This window comes from Cornus florida, unplaced genomic scaffold, assembly GCF_030987335.1.
Source record: "Cornus florida cultivar Cherokee Brave unplaced genomic scaffold, ASM3098733v1 CherokeeBrave_3.0.0_Hap2_Chr03, whole genome shotgun sequence".
NCBI classification, from domain to species: domain Eukaryota; kingdom Viridiplantae; phylum Streptophyta; class Magnoliopsida; order Cornales; family Cornaceae; genus Cornus; species Cornus florida.
This window is the reverse complement of record NW_026775573.1, coordinates 59,973,391-59,991,171: the sequence shown is the minus strand read 5'-3', so window position 1 is coordinate 59,991,171 and position 17,781 is coordinate 59,973,391. Positions and strand designations below refer to the sequence as shown.

At 36.2% G+C, this 17,781-nt stretch overlaps 1 protein-coding gene across 1 annotated transcript; it reads right to left on the bottom strand.

The window, feature by feature from the left end:
* Nucleotides 1–16,488: 16,488 nt before the first annotated feature.
* On the bottom strand, nt 16,489–17,085 carry LOC132301653 (uncharacterized). Its single transcript, XM_059798893.1, has one exon. The coding sequence runs from the start codon at nt 17,083–17,085 to the stop codon at nt 16,489–16,491; it is 597 nt and encodes a 198-aa protein (XP_059654876.1).
* Between the last annotated feature and the right edge of the window lie 696 nt (nt 17,086–17,781).

The window sequence follows — 17,781 nt, the reverse complement described above, 5'->3', positions numbered from 1 at the left end:
TAAGTGTCAAAATAAAGATCGAGCACCATTTATTGAAGCTCAAGCATCCATCCAGAGAAACTCGAGCCTTGTTCCGAGCCTTGTTCCTTAAGCTCGAGCCTGAACCTTAAAGCTCGAGCCTTTGTTCCTAATGCTCGAGCCTTCTATGACATGTCAAATTAAAGTTGCATCATTGCTCTCTTTACCAACCGTATCTCATCCCAATTAGGCCAGAAGACCTAAAAGCCCACCAAATACTTATTTTCTTCTATAAAAGAGGGTGTAAGCCTTGATAGAAGGGGGAGAAATTTCAATCTCTTTTGACGGTGTTATTCAGAAGGCTGAAGGTGTGGTGGCCTTTAGGGTTCCTATAACCTTGAAAGTGAAGATTCTAAGAAGAGAAGTGCCGTCTATGATAATGGAGATGAACTCAACACAGATAATATCCAGCCTCGTCATGAGTATCTAATTCCTCTCTTAGGGCACTAATGTAACTCAACCTAATATTATAGTTTGATTATTTTAACTCTGGGTTTATTTTAATATATGATTATTTTCTTGATTATATGACTATGAGCACTTGAGACAACTCAAGTGGTTTTCACACTTTAATAGATTATAAACTGTTATTCCCTTGTCTTAGATGCAATAATTTATTCTCTATTCTCAACTTATCTTATTAGATGGTATCTGGCGGAGCCTTGCCAACCATAAGAATAGAGGTCATATAATGGTATTCCAATACTTTGTACAAAAGACTGTTTTCATAATCTATGCTTAGGAAAGATGGTTCATTCACAAAGTAGTTAAAGTAGGTAGAGTAGATAGGCAGATAGTCCACGCTAACTGCAGATAGGTTATAGTTAGCTAATCTTGTAAAACATCTTTCTTTAAAACCCGAATTAAACGAATGTATATAGCTAAAAGACAATTAGAAAAAGAAATAAAAGAATTCATTAAAAAAAAAAGATCAAAAGAAAATAATCATAATTCGTAATGAGAATGTTATTGATATGTGAAATAATTAAAAGGGCACTTTTGTCCTATGAATTTATATTTTGAATATTCCATAATAGTAGCACTGCACTAGCTGCACTCCTCTATTTTTAATTGGTCAATGCATAACAAATATAATAAAGTATGCTCTATTTCTGTAATGACCCGGTCATTTTCTTTCCTTTCCTTTTTTCAAATTTTCACGGATATTTTTTTTTCGTTGATCTTTTCCTTTCTGAGTTCGGTTTCTCACCACTTAATGTCAGCTTAAGTGTTCGTGGATGGTTTCCGAGACTTTTTTCCTTGGATTGACGACTTCCTTTGAGAACCGAGTCATTTTCACATTTTCACTTTTGTGACACTATTCACTTTTCGTCTTTTTCTCGGTTGTCACTTTGTTAGCATAACCTCACTTTTTGTGTTCAAATTTGATTTTGGTTTTGCATGCATCCACGATATTTAAATTCCATACTATGTGTATTTTCACTTTTGGAGAAAAGCATGCTAGGTGCTTACTTTTCTTGTAAAGGGTATAGACGAATAACCTTTTTGTAATATTCTAAACTTTTGGGGTTTTGTGTAATTACTGTAAAGTAATTATTTTTCGTCTTAGGGACCATTTTGCAATTTAATTTGGAAGTTATTTTCAAAAAGGACCTTTTTGCAATATTCAAAAAATGTGACAAGTGTCACACTCTCATTGGTCCACTTGTTGGCATTTGTGTGGAAACACTTTGAGGCTTTGGATGAGGACATGTGGAGGGTGGAGATTTAACCACTTGTTGACCTAGGATAGGTGCACTTGTTAGCTTGGATGGTTGGCAAGTGTAGGCTTAGGATTAAGCTTACAATGAATGCTTGGATGAATGATAAGTGTATGCTCCAAATTAAGTCTTGCAATTATTTTTGGGCCACTTTGGGATTATGATTTTAAGGAAGGGTTTTTGTGCAATTGACCATAGATGTGTGTGTTGACCATGATGTAGGATCATCTAGTGAGTGGAGGATTTCTAATTCCTCCACTCACACATTTTCACATTATGTCATTTCCTTCCTCATTAGAACCCTAGCCTCCATGGATGGAGCTTGAAACCTTTGGCCTTGACCTTGATTTTTGATGGCCTTCCACTCACCTTAGACCATGAAGCTTGGAACACTTTTTGTTTCCCTCATCCTCCTCCACATAACCCTTGAAGGGTTTGCCATTTTGAGTTAATTTGCCTTGGATTCTAGAGAAACACTTCTCTAGTGAGGTAAGGGGTGTTATAATTTATTTTCCAAGTTGTTTTACTTGCTCTTGTATGAAATACAAGTTGTATGCATGACTTTTGTTAATTTGAGAAATTAGAGATTTATCATAGCTTGTATATAACTCATTTTAGACTTGGTAAATGGCATTGCCATGAGTTGATCTTTGATATATATTAATTTTGGATGATTTAGATGAGTTTTCAAATCTAGAGATTAAATGGATTTAATTTGATTTAAATTCTAGTAAATTGTATTTTACTTGTATTCCATTTTAGACTTGAGATATGGTATGACCATGACTTGGTGCTTGATATATATTAATTTGGGATCATTTGAATAACTTTTGAAATCTAGAGATTTGATTAATTTAAATTAATTAAATTCTATATGATGCTATCTTGCTCATTTGACACTTTTGATTTGATATATGTAATGAGCATGCTATGTTGTTTAACATATACTAATTTGAGGTTATTCGAATTTGATTTGAAATCTAGAGAATTTGATTATCTTGTTTAATTAAATTCTATCTAATGGCTCCATGGATCTATTGGTATTTTAGAAGTTGTTTCTATATTCAAATCATGGACTTGAACTTGTTATGTATTCACTTTGTTGTGTTTTGAGCATTTGACAACTTTGTTGTTATATTTATATTCATGAGAATATGTTTTATTTATGGAATATATTGATGCCATGTGTAATGAATTGTACACTTTGTAATTGACATTATATATGCCATTTTAGAATTGAAACTCTAAGGCATGGATTTTGTGGTTTCAACCTACTTGTGCATGGAAGGTGTTTTCATGCATTATATAAATTATGTATAAGTTGTGAACTTATTTGGTTTATTTTGGAGTCTTGGGACATTGTTGTTGCAAATGACATAGCTAGAGTTTGGCTCTAGTACGGGAGGTATGAGTTCTCCCCAATTGAGATAGTGCGCACTTAGGGTGGTCTTCCCTACGGGTTAGTGCCCGGAATAACCATTGAGGTCTTGGCAGAATTCCGAGCTTAGATGTCCAAGTCTTCCACTATTTGGTTTCGCATTCAATTCCAAGTTGATAATCATGTTTAATTGTAACTTGTGATTTTGGTTATTGGCGATTTTGATGTTGTTAAGTACATCCGAACTTTATGATTTTAATGAATCATTGTAAATTTTGATGTTGTTAAGTACATCTATGCTATATTGTTCAAATGCAATTTAGGAATGATCCTATAGATTCATTTGGAACATAGACGTTAGGTGGTATGACCCACTTTTGTCATTTTTCGTATTTTAGATTTCAAGTTGATAACCTTGAGAATCTATATCTTGTTGCTTATGTTGTTTGGAATTGCATGAAGGGTATGAATTATGCTAGAAATGAGCTAAAGTAGCTTAGGATGCTCCCTAAGTCTCACATTTGACATAGACATTAGGTGGCATGATCCTTTTGAATTGTTTCATGATAGTCTAAAAATCTTTAAGAAATCGAGTCGATGTATGCTCATTCTCTACGAGTAAACTTGTTTACTCACCCCGAAGTTACTGGGGGGCTGTTTCAGGTACAAAGACTTGGTTCGTGACGCTCATCATTCTTTGGAGGGCTTGTAGTTCTTAAGTTTCCATTTCATGTAAATGTTAGCATGAGATACCTTTTGTAGCTTTATTTGACAGAATGTGTATATTTGATTCCATATATGTAATGTGTACATGAGTGCACTCCTTACAATGTATTTAACATGTATGAGATGAGGCCGGAGGCCAATGTCATGTATTTTGTATCCTATATGACTTATGATTTCATGAAATATTATGAAAATATTGAAAAAATAAAGTTTTCTTTTGGCATAAGGGTACTTTACAACTTTTTTTTCCAAAAAGGGCCTAGAAAGTCCTCAAAATTATATTTCAAAATCAGTTTTCTACTAAGCCTTCAGCAGAACGAGCGCTCGAAGATGTCGCACGGGTGCTTAAAGATGGGGTAGAGAGTTTTGGCCCTTGGACATGTGCGGTACGAGCGCTCGTGGTACTGTTCACGTGTGTGTGTGTTTGTGTCTTGGTTCAGCACTGCACCTCTGACTTCAAATCATCATATCTTCTTCGTTTTAATTCCGAATTGGTCCGCTCTTGAGTCTAAATTGACTGCGTCAAAATAAGCTTTCCAATGGTGCCAATTAGTGCTTCAGATTCTTTTTATAGCTCTAGATATTCAAGTTTTAGTAAGGTAGTGTTTGTTTTTGGTTCGAACCGGGATAGGGTTTCCCTTCCTTCAACTTCAGAACTTGATATCTTTGTCGTCTGAACTCTGAATCATGCGATTCTTGAGTTTATTCTTGTTGATTTTTTGTTGTTTTTATAATGGTGTACACGGTGGCACCCATTTTAGTATGAAATGACCATTTTGCCCTTGGTTAATTTCTTTTTGGGTTTGGCATTCTTGTTTCATTGCTTGGCTCATTTGAGTTCCATAGCTTCATATGGAGTCATTTTGGTGCCTTAGGAATGATGTACATCTCTAGAGGTCACCTTTCTTCTTTTGTTTTTGCATTTTGGATCCATTTCGGGTCATCACAAGACACACTGGGTTGAAAAATCCAAGGTCGTCAAAACTTCTTTAAGTCAATCCATGGCCCAAATATCACTACTCTTTTAAAATTTGACAACAGTCCTTGTTAGACTTTAAATAAGCCTTATTGACCAGTATTTTAAGGTTAAGACATAGTGTTCGGCTTGTGAGAAAGCGTTATTTTCGCTCTCCGAAAAAGTGTGGGTTGGTGAAATGTGGATAGGATAGTGTGGGTATGCGGGTGTGGCAGGTACTGTAGTAGTTACAAAGTAGATATCCAAACAGTAATCCAGTTGGAAATTTGTAAGGATCAGGCGATTATACGAAGGTCTGGAATGACCACCTTCGAATGGATTTCCTTTGTAGAATCCTATTTTTGTATAACTTCTATATATACATCACGCATATATATAGCAGTTATTTGCAGACCCAGTTCCCTTATTCTTTAGCTTTCATGGCGTCATGTCCTCCAAAATTACAGCGGCTTCTTCTTATCGTGGATGTGTACATAATGTATCATGTATATATGTATGAATATATATATCCACGATATAAGTCATAGTCCATGTTCCTTTCCCTTTGTGACCCACACTTCCTCGACTTTGGTAACTTCCCTTCTTGATTCTTAGATTCCATGACGCCATGAACTCCTAAATTTTAGCGTCCTTCTCATCGTGAATTGGCATCCTCAATTCCTGTAACTTCCCTTCTTAAGACCTTCCTTCCAAGTTCAAAGTTTATGGCGTCATGGCTTCCTTTAGAATTTTAATACCTCCTTCATCCATTGTGGGCTGTATAAATATATTTATATATCTATAAATATAGATATATATATATTTAGAAACATATTTTATATTTCTGGAAACAATCACCCCACATCCTCGTTGCTTGATTTATTCAAAGGTAGTTGTTGAAAACCCCCTAGATTTTAGGAGAAAATCCAGCCCCACATCTTGCTTAGTCAACCTTGATTTCATAATTAAATGGAAAATATCCATTTAATTAGTATCCTATAAGAATAGGATTTTCCATGAATCTCTAATGAAATCAACTCTTAAAAGAATCGATTTACCATGACAAGTTCAATAGAACTCGCCACGTGTTAATAAGCCATTGGTTGGTTAGCCTTGACTTGAATATTTATATAACGTTGCGCTCATGATAGTGACTCCATGCCACCTTTATGTACTTTTAAGATATTATATTCAAAGTTGGTAAGTCCTAACAAGACTCGCCACTTTCTTTTAATTAATAATTCCATGTGGTGGAATTTGACTAATCATTCATTGCTTCCAATGAAACCACGTAGTTTTAATATTCTAAAGGAAATTTTTGTCAGATTTACGATCCAGCGTGCCAAATTCCATTGGAACTCGCCATGTACCTCTTCTCTATTAGCAAACCATATCAATAATTCCATGTCACACCTTCCTTTTTTGGATAACTAGAGTACTAATCCAAGGTAACAAGCTTGTTAAAACTCGCCATTTGTCATCGTTCCATTAGGAAAAAATAATGGAGTAAACATATGCCCCCCAAATTCCATGCCGTATGGAACAATTTGATGACAAGGCATGGGATTTGAATTTTCGCCATCAATAACCCACTTAATTCTCAATATAATCACGACAATCATTTAATTTCCAATACTTAATGCAGCTAACTCCTCGGGTTCCTACCATACTAATCTTCTTCTGCCGTCAATTTTAAACGTGTCGTGTATCCTAAACAAATCCTATCCATTTATGAGTCCCAACCAAAGTAAATCTCATTACTTCTTTCTTTTGAATTTCAAAATTTCAACTAATGTCCTCTAAACATGCCCTTGGTTTCTTAAAAAACTCAAGACAATCATTAAGGGAAAGTTTTTACATACATGTGGCTACTCCCTCAGCTTCCCCTACAACAATATTTTCTACCACTGATTTCGCATCCCAATAGGAGTCCTATCTATTTATGGCTTAGAACTATCAGACATCCTATTCCCACATTATTTTCCCTTTTGAATTTTGAAATTCTTCAACCACCAACCCTCAAAAGGCGTATCTAGACTATAACACTTCTCTCATTACTCATATATATATATATATATACCTTTCATCCTTATCGTTTTCCCACAAACCCTTTTCTTCTCTTTTCTTCTTTCTTCCCTTCCAACCAAAAACCCTAAAGGGAAAGCAATTTCAATCCACGAAAATCACGAGCTATGGCTCCTAAGAAACCCTCCAAACAAACCACTAGCTCATCTCTACCAGCCCTTTCCATTCAAACTAAAGTCAAGACCCGAATCCATAACCACCAAGTTCAAATACTTTTGAAGTCTTTAAACCCCGCTAGGCTTCATCTTAAGCCTTTGGTTCACTTTAAAGATTCTTCAGTTGGCCTAGGTCCAGCTTTTACTAACGTAGCTTCTTCTGAATTGGCCAAATTCTACCCTTCTGGTAAGTCCTCTCTCCCTTCTGATTCGAAATTTTCCCTTATCTCAAAGAAAGGAAAGAAAGTGAAACCCTCTTTCAGTATAATAAATTGGCCAACATATCGTTCATCCTGGTCTTCTTGGGTGATTCATCTTTCCAAAGATGAAAAGATTTCTTTATAATGGAAAAAACAAGGCATCTTTGACATCATTCAAACTAGTAAGTCTTCCATTACGCTTGATCCAAACCTCCTCTTTCCAGTTCTCTTCTTTTTGGTCTTCAACCACTAATTCCCTCCACCTTAAATGCTGAATGATGTCCCCACTTTAAGAGATATTTGTTGCATTATAGGACTTAAACCCCATGGAGATGATGTAAGTGCCACCCTCTTCATTGACCAATTCCTTTTTCCTACCAAAAATACTGGAAGTAAAAAATTTATCTCCTACCACCTTCCTTTCATCAAACATTGTAAGAAAACTGGCCCAGTTTAAGAAGATGAACACATTGCTTTCCTGATCTGTTGGCTTTCTGGCCATTTGTTGTGTGTTCCATCCGGTCAAGTCACAAAGGACTTCGTTCTAGTGGCAATTTCCTTAGCCAAAAATGGAGATTTGGCACTGGCACCCCTTGTGTTCTCTCACTTGTATAGAGGTCTACATGACCTGCTTACTTCAAAGTTTTCAAGGTTCCAAGGCCCCTTCTAGTTATTCCTAGAGTGGCTTAAGGTGTATTTCCAAAATAGAACTTTACCCCTAGCCACTCCAACTGGAAAGTCCCTTCTGTTCCATTTTTTGGCAACAATAGATCCTTCTCCTTTCAACTTTGCTAAAAACTTCAAATATTTCTACAATCAATGTAAGACTGGTGATAATGGGTTCTTTGATCCATTTACCGCCATTGGTCGCATGTCGTCATGGTTGGTTCCATCTTCTGGAATGTCCACCAAAAAATATTCTGAGGATTGGAAAAATATTTGGGCTAGCTTTCTTCTTGCCCGTGACCTCCATTATAGCATTGCCAGCTCACTCTAAAAAATAGCTTCTGCAGCATTAAGTTCTACAATCCAGTTCAACTGGCTAGACAAATGGGATTCACTTAACTGATTCCTTTGCCACCTTACAAATCTTATAACAGATTATTTGACCTACATGTACGTCTCACAGATGCTGACCAATTTGCAGCAATTGATAAAGCTTATGCAGCAAAAAGGGCAACTTTTGACTTCCAAGGCCATACTAGCAAGCCTTGGTCAACTAATGAATTTGATGTATGGTGGTCAACTTATATTTCTTCAACCCGAACCAAAAATCATAAAGTTGTCTGTGATTCCATACTGGCATCTTTTAAGCCCTTGTCTCCAGATATAAATGTATTTACTGTAAATTATGTTTTCCATCTTTCCTTTTTGAAATCAATCAATCTTCCATATACTGAGATTTGGTAAATTTTAGATGGAGAAGAAGAAACACTCAAGGAGAGTGAGGAAGATGAAGGTGGACAGAAAACCACTGTAGTAACTAGCAAAATTGAGGGTGTAGCTGAAAGTGGTGATGTAAGGATTGAAAGTCTTTCCTCAAGTGACAATGAAGAGAAAGAAGAAGAAGTTGAAGAGGAAATACTAGAAGAAGAAGAAGATGTTTTGTACAAAGCAAAGGAAAAATAAAAAAATTCTCAGGTATTTCAATGTAGCTGGACTTAGTTTTTTCATACTCTAGACCTTACTTACATTTCCTTTTGCAGGGACTAGTTATTGTCAAAAAGGAATTTCAGCCCCAATTATCCTCTTCTGATGAAGATTCTTCTGATGGTGAAGTTGGTCTTTCCAAGGGGCAAACCACTACTCAACATTCTAGCAAGGCCCTCAAAATGCGTAGCCCTTCTCAAAAAATTATAGGAAAAGTAAAAAGAAAAATCATATCTGATCTGGAAAAAGCAGAAGAATTCAAACAACTTAGAGACTCTCCAAAACTAAAAAAAATTAAAACCATCCAAGAAAATTGTTTTGGTAAGTCTTTGTCTTGGTTCCTTCTAGTTCATAACTTAGAATGTTTATAACTCCCTTCAAACTTAACTAACAGGGCTTTTCCATGGGACACAACTTTATGAATATCCACTTAGACCAAAAAATTGCATAAGGGGAGGATTTAGACCTTCAGGCCTCAATTATGGAGAGTTTAACTAGTAAAAGTGAGAAAAGTTTGCCCATTCCAAATCCTACTGTTGGAACTTCCATTCCTTTCGGTACTAGTGGAACTTCTACAGGCCCTGCCCCTTCCATCCTAGAGGCAAGTCTTTATACTTTTAAGGCTACCCCTTCTTTGTCAACATCAACATCTTTCATGGTATAGAGAAGAACCTTTCCAATGTTAGCCGATCTTTATAAAGTGATCAAGGCCACCAAGTCTTCTTGTACTTCTACCTCAAGTACTAGTGTCCTCATGATTCCAGGACCTTTAGATGATGCTATCATGGTAGCCAAAGAAAAACTATTGTCTTATCTTGCTCATGATGTAAAAGATATTGTATCTTTCCATCAAAGTCTGGCTAACACCATAATCACCCTTAAAAAATATCTAGGATTTCCTGAATTTGTCCAAGCTTCCTTAACCAAACTACAAAATCAACTCTAATTCATTGTTGCTCATGTGAGCTCCAGTTCTTCCACAATTGCTGAGTATGAGAAAGAGGCTAAGCTCAAAGAGAAAGCTCTTGAAGATTTCCAACTTTCATTAGAGCCTTATCCAAAAATCAAAGAGCAAGATGGAAAACTCATGGCTAAGAAGGAAGAGTTGAATGAAGAACTGGCCAGGATTCAAAAAGAATTGGAACAAGTTGAACATGAAGAATTTGAGTTAGATCAAACAGCTAGTGCCCTTGTCAATGCATCTGAGCCTTTAAGGAAGGAATAGGAAAAACGGGTTGATGAGTTTCCCCAATTTGAGGATGCTAAGGTTAGAGTATCAGCTACTCTTGAAGAACTAAGGAAAATTTGGATAGAACTTGGAGGTGCTCTTGCTTTTATTTGATCTCATGTGGTTATTTTTTAAAAAAACTTATGATATTCTGGATAATGGTAGGAAATAAGTAGATACTATTTGAAATCATTTGCATGGCCAACTCTTGGGATTAGTGGCTATTTTTGAAATTTATAATGAAGTCAAGTATTGTGATAACCCTGGTTTTTAGGCCAGCGTGTCCTGTGATGAATCGTAAGGATGATCCGATAACAGATTCGAATGTGGAAGCGAAAATAGAAAACAAGACTCTAAGAAGTCAAAGTGACCTTCCATGAGGTCGTGGAACTCAACAAGAACTGATGCGGAAGCAAAAGATCGAAAATTTGACAAATAAGCCCCTAGGGGCAAAATAGTTATTTCTAAAAACTGTAGATTCGGGTGCCACCGAGCACACCACTAGAAGGACAACGAAAAACTAATCAAGATGGACTCAAGAATCGCATGATTCGGAGTCCGAACGAAGGAGAAATGGCATAACGAAGAAAAACGAGCACTTAAAGCAAAAGGGTAAACTGGTAATTATTTAGGAAGAACTGGGTGCAACTGAGTACACCGTTGGAAAGACAGCGAAAAATTAGTCAAGTTCAAAAAAAAAATTCACTTGAATCGGAGTTCGAACGAAAGAGAAAAGCCCAAAAGAAGAATTGATGTCGCGGCGGCCCGACGAGGGGCCATGGCGCACACGGCGCCCATGCGCGAGCCCACCGGCGTGCATGCCGGCGCCCAAAGACGTGGCTGGTGGCAGCCCTTAGCTACTGCTACATTTTTTTTTTGATCTGCCCAGAACTAAGGCTTGAAACGGAGGTCAAGATGAGTTTTTCTGGAAAAACACGAAGAAGAAACCCCCCCTAAAATTGAGTTTTTTACTCGATATCACGAACGGAATCGAAAAAAACTCACTGTGAAATCCCGAAAATGCCCCTAGATCAGAACTGAACAAGAGGGTCATAAAGATGTTAAATGAAAACTGGAAGCTGAAACTTCACGAGGGATTTCCGGTACCAAGACGACATTTTCTGGAAAAACACGAAAAAGAAACCCCTCCTAAAATTACATTTTCTAAGCGACCATGTTGAAAGAAGAATATAAAACTGAGGTGAAAGGTCCATGATGCCCCTAGATCAGAATATGCAAAAAAAATGCGAAATGAATTCACAAGAGGCTCAAAACACAAACGATGAGGTTTTGCCCGGAAAAGACTATGCACGCAAACGTAACTTACCTATTTAGACGCGCTACAATAGTCCATGACTTAAAAATATAGCCGATGCAAAATCCAACCCCCCAACGGGCAAAAAGGCAAAAATGGACTTGGAATGGAAAACATGGAATCCAAAAATGCAAAACGGGATCAAATGACCGTTTGGCCCTTGGCCACACTTCATACAAGATTAATAAGACCCTATGAAAGAATGAAAACGGAATTCCCACACCCGATGCAACTATGGTGAACCAATGACTTGCGATTTTTCAAGGTTTTCATAGCTTTTCAAGAAATCAAAAGATACATATGATACAATATAATGGTCATTGGCCTCCGTCCTCATCTCATACATATCAAATACATTGAAAGGAGTGTACTTAAGTACACATTACATACATGGAATCAAATATACATATTTTGACATATAAGTCTACAAAATGACATTCCATGCTAACATTCGCATGAAATGGAAACTTGAAAGCTATACGATATCCAAGGAATGCTAGGCGTCACGAACCAAGTCTTCGTACCTAAAATATGCCCTAGTATCGTAGGGGTGAGTAACATAAAGCTACTCGTAGGAGATGAGCATGCATCGACCTAGCATTTTACAAATTTATCACCTTAAGGTGAAACATGTTAAAGGGGCTCATGCCACCTAACGTCTATGTCCAAGTGAAACTCGGGGAGCATCCTAAGCTACCTTAGAGTCTAAGCAACAAGAATCATGCTATACATATGTGTATGAAACGAATCATGGTTGGGATAATCTAAGAACACGACAAGAAGAATGCTTGAGCATAGATTAACATGAATTGCATTTTCAATACAATTGAACTAGGTCTAGAGTAATCCATACAACATCACAAAAACATATTTGAATACAAGTTAACAAGAATCACATTATCCATGCAATTCAACAACAAAAGAGCATGTTATACAGTGCAACAAGGTTTAAGTTCTCAAAGCCATCAACTTAGAATCTAAAGCACAAAATAACAGTAGTGGTTCATGCCACCTAACGTCTATGTTATAAATGAATCAATAGGATCAATCCTAAGCTTTATTAGAACGTTAAAACACGATTTTCAATATCGGTGCAATTTAACCAACATTGGAACTTCGAATACAACGCATAAAGCATAATTTCGCAAAGTTAACATCCTGTAACTTAAAATGGAACGACAAATAAGAAACAACAAGTTACAACATCATCTAGTTATCAACTGGAAAATGAAATGCGAAATCAAACAAAGTGGATACTCGGACGTCACGCCGGATCAGACCGACAACATAGATACTTTAGGGTTACTAGCCCATGGGTAACCTCCCTACGTGCGCACTAGACCATATAGAGAAACTATCCCCCGTACTAGAACCACGTCCTAGCCATAGTCAAACAACGACATCCCTAGGTTTCAAAAATCAATAAGTTGTGCAATAACGCATATATCAACAGGAATATGCAAGATAATCAACTATCTACCAAGCACAACCAAATTTGGAAACCTATACAATAAGTCCACAACTAATATGATGTGATGAATATCGAATCTTCAGTGTGCGATTCGTTACACGCTATGCATGAATGATGTTAAATACGAAATGTGCAAATCATTACACAAGGCAACAATATATTCAATAAGGAAAACATATTCTCATGAGTATAAACATAGCAACTATGTTATCCAATGCTCAAAACATAACCAAATGAATATACAACAAGTCTAAGTCCATGATTTGAATATAGAAACCACTTCTAAAATACAACTAGATCATGGAGCAAATTGATAGAATTTAAATAGATAAACACAATTAAATTCTATAGATTCCAATTCAATTCCAATTAACCTCAATTTAACACATGTTGAAGGACATGGCAAGGTCATCACCTATATCCATTCTAAAACTCAATTAGGTTGGAACAACAAAGTAGAACTTTAATTAAATCATGCTAATTTAAATCCCAAGGTTCTAAAACAACTTCAAATAGTCCCAAATTAATATATACTAGTAAACAAGTCATGGCCAATACAAACATCAAGTTAAAACCTTAATTAAGCTAATGGGACCACAAAATAGATTTTAATTAATTCTTTTAATTAAAATCTCTAGATTTTCAAACTTAACCAAATGCTCTCAATTTAACATATCTTAGAGAACATGCCAAGGATTAATGTAATATCACATTACAAGCTTATTTCATGCAAGTTACACCTATGTAAATTAAACTTTCACTAAAGTTAAATATAAAATAAAGGTTGCAATTCTCATGCAATTAATCCCAATTTAATATATGTGAACAACCACACCAAAGCTTAATTTTCTAGCATGCCACAATTCAATTCCAAGTTGTATATCACCATGAGAATTAAATCTTAAACAAGGAAATTAATTAAATGAAAGGTTTCAAAACCTCACCGAATATTCTAAATCAAATATATGTGAAGCTATATGGCATGTAGATCAAGAATATCAAGTCGGAATTTGAATGGAGTGAATAGTTCACTCGGGGCAAATTAATTAATAATTACTAATTTTCAAAATACCTCCAATTACTTTCAAATTCAACTATGTTGAAGAGCATGCTAAGGCCTAATATAATATGCTAACACATACTAATTTCAAGCTAGTTAAGGCCATGTGAATTAATCTTTCACCTAAGATAAATATTAAATAAAATCTTTAATACTTATTCAAATGTTCCAATTTTAATACACGACAATGAGTATATCAAGGGGCAATATAAAATCATGCTACATGTTTAAACCAAGTCATGAGCAACCGGGAAAATTAGATCCCGTACAAGAAAAATAAATAATAAAATCTCTAGATTTTATATTTAATCATGCAAACAAGTAGTATAAGCATCACAAGCATGCTATATAACAAGAATTTAAACCTAGAACATCCCCTACCTCAATTTGAGATGAAAATCTCAAATGCCATCAAAATGGAACGGCTCCGAATCCGACGAAACTACTAGGTTTTGTCAGGGACAACGCCGTGAACATAACCCCCATGAAAGCCCCATCAAAATCATAACTTGACCTCAAAACCAAACTCAAGCAATGGTCAAAACTGAATTCTAATAAGGGGGAAAGGTAGAGCACGGCCAAGGGAACAACAAACGTTAAGGCCGAAGACTTTCCATCAAAGAAAAGTGAACCAAAAGAGGAGAGAGAAGATGACAGCACCCCTTGAGCTGCCATGGGAACTCCAGGTCGTGCATGAAGAGGGGAGAAGATGAAAAATGAAATATCTCACCCCCCTTTTATAGAAATCTCAAAAAGTGCCCCGAACGGGCCCTGCCGGGTCTGAAAAAGTAAAATTTGAGCAGACGCTCTCAAATGGTAAAACTTTGTGAACAAAAAAGATTCAAAATGACAAAATATGAACAACAAAAGAAACGGCGTCAAAAACCGAGTCCCGAGCAAAAAGTTATGCCCAAAACAAGTTTGGCGAAAACTGGGGCCAAAAACCCTGAAACTGGAAAATATCGACCAGGAGGAAATTTCAAGAGTACACAACTCAACGAAATATGAAAATGAATCTCGTACAAGGATCCAGGCTCAAAACAAGATATTTTGCAATAACTTTCATTAATTGCACAATGGCCCCTCCAAAAAGTGAAAACTGCATTTATGGCCCAGAATGAAAATATCTTCCAAAAATATTTTCTTAAAAACCCCTAAAATAAAATATGTTCAAAACATATTTATGAAAAACAGCCCAAGAAATGAAATTAATTCCAAATATTTATGCATCCATGCCCCTATGGGCACCGGGAACAACCAGAGTACTTTCTTGCAAAAGTAAAGATAAGTATTTCGAGGAAACCACTCAAGATGAAGACACATGAAGTCAAAAACCAACTCCAAGAATGAGAAGTGAGGTTGTGCCAAAAACTGACAAACAGAGATAAGACAGAATAGGGAAAAAGGACGAAATAACGCATAGTGTCGAAAACCGAAAAATGTGAAAATGACTCGGTCCTCAAAGGAAGTTGTCAATCCATGGAAAAGAGTCTCAGGAACCAATTCTGAGCACTCAAGAAGACACTAAGCAACACAAAACAGAGCTCAGAAAAGAAATTTAAACGAAAAAAATTCATTCGTAAAATTTCAGGAAAAAGGAAAGGAAGGCAAATGACCGGGTCGTTACAAGTATCTAATGGGAATGATGTTTTATTTCTCAATTCTTTTGTATGTGCCTCTTGTATGAAAATTTTCTAAGTTATTGAAACTGAAAAATTCCTTCAGATATATTAACAATAAGGCTTAACCATGAAATGACTTTCCATAACAGAGGAATAAATGAACTTGCAAAAATGGAAATACATGTATATACAAGCAAGATGAGTAATTTCCAATATGAACAGAACCTGGACCATGCAGTGTAGCCTTTTTCTTAATGACAAGTCCTATATTTAGAAAATTAGCCAATCTTTGTAATATGGCTAAGTCTGCTTCATAGTTTTAGCCAATATACTTTTCTAAGTACTTAACTTTTCCTTCTTGGAATGGCCAAAGTATGGCCATTACGCTTCCTTTCCAGCTTTCTGGTTTACTTAGAAAGAAAGATACCAGCAATTTTATGTGGTCAGTAGAATGATTGTGGATTTCCAATTTTCATAGATGGAAGGGTGATACTTTTTCAAATACACACCATTCACAGGATGCTTATGAGATCCTCCATCTATGTCCACCAATCTATAAGCCCTTTTTTCCAAGGACCCTTTCTACCAAGTAAGGACTATCCCAATTAATGGTCCATTTTCCATATTCCAAGGTTTTAACTCCAGGTGAAAATTTGACTTGCCATACCAAGTCTCCTTCAACAAATGTCTTTGCCTTAACCTTCTTATTTTATGCCCACATAACTTTCTTCTTTTGAGTAATAATATGATCTAAGGCATTGAAGCGGACTTCATCAAGGTTTTCCAATTCTACCAACATTGCATAGTTGTAGTCTGTCGGAGTTAGCTTATTTTGGAAAGCCACCCTCGCAGACCTGACAATCATTTTCATTGGGAGAATGGCATCATATCCATATGTAAGCATTTATGGTGTGAAGCCCGTACTTGATCTTTTTGAAAACCTATAAGCCCAAAGGGCCTCAGAAAGTAGGTGATGCCATTCCTTTGGATGATTCTCAATCATCTGCTCAAGGATGTTAAGAATTACTTTGTTGGAAGCTTCTACTTGTACATTTGCTTGGGCAAAATATGGAGTAGAACTAATTACTTGAATGCCACATTCAGCACAATAGTCAATAACTTCACTTCCAACAAAGGAAAGGCTTCTATTTATGGTGAGAGTCCTTAGAATTCCAAACCTGTGTATAATGTGCTTCTTGATAAAATTAATCACTGTTGACTGCTCACAGGTCTTTAATGGAATGGCCTCCACCCACGTTGTGAAATAATCTATTGCAACTACCATATAAGTATAACCATTTGTAGATAGTGGCCTTAACTTTTCAATGAAGTCCAAAGCCCATCCTCTGAATGGCCATATTTTCACTATTGGCTGCGTGTTAATGGCTGGAACTCTTTGGACTAGGCAATGTTCTTGACATACAATACAAGTTTTTGCAAACTCTATGCAATCTTTCAATATGTCTTTCCAATAATAACTGTACCTTCTAAGAACCCACATCATCTTAATTCCAGCTTAATGAGCTCCACATATTCTAAGGTGTGATTCTGCAATCACTCTCATGGACTTGTTCCTGCCAAGGCATCTTAGCAAGAGTCCATCTTCTTTATTCTTTTTGTAGAGATCTCTATTAATCAAAATATAATATAGTGCCAAAAGTTGAACTCTCTTGTCCACATTGGCACTAGGATCTTACAAGAAATGAATAGTTGGTGTTCTCCAATCATTTAAGTCTAATCCATCTATATCAACATTGAAAATCTCCCATGTCCTCTTAGCAGGTTTAATTCTTTATGGCTCGTCAGATTGGAAATGACCTGCCATCTCATACCGTGACTCTACAGAAGGGAGAGTCCTTCTTTTGATTGTGATCTAGGTCTCTTCTACACCCAGTGGGACTTTTTCTCAAGAAGCTAATTGTGTTAGATCATTAGCCTCCGTGTTTAAATATCTTGGCCAATATTTGAGTTAGAAATCATCAAATTGGTAAAGTAATTCCAAAACCAAAGAGTGGAAAGGCCTCACATGCCAATTGAGACATCTATATTCTTCAAAAGTTGGTTAAATATCAAGTTAGAATCTCAAATAATCTTGACCTTATCCACCTTTAGCTCTAGCAAGATTTCCAACCTAATAATTAACACCTCATTCTCAGCTTGGTTGTTTATACACTTGAAATCCAAGAAGAAAGAAAAT

Excerpts from the sequence above, each read along its gene's own strand:
- LOC132301653 (XM_059798893.1), bottom strand. The coding sequence starts at position 17,085 with ATGTGGGTTCTTAGAAGGTACAGTTATTATTGGAAAGACATATTGAAA.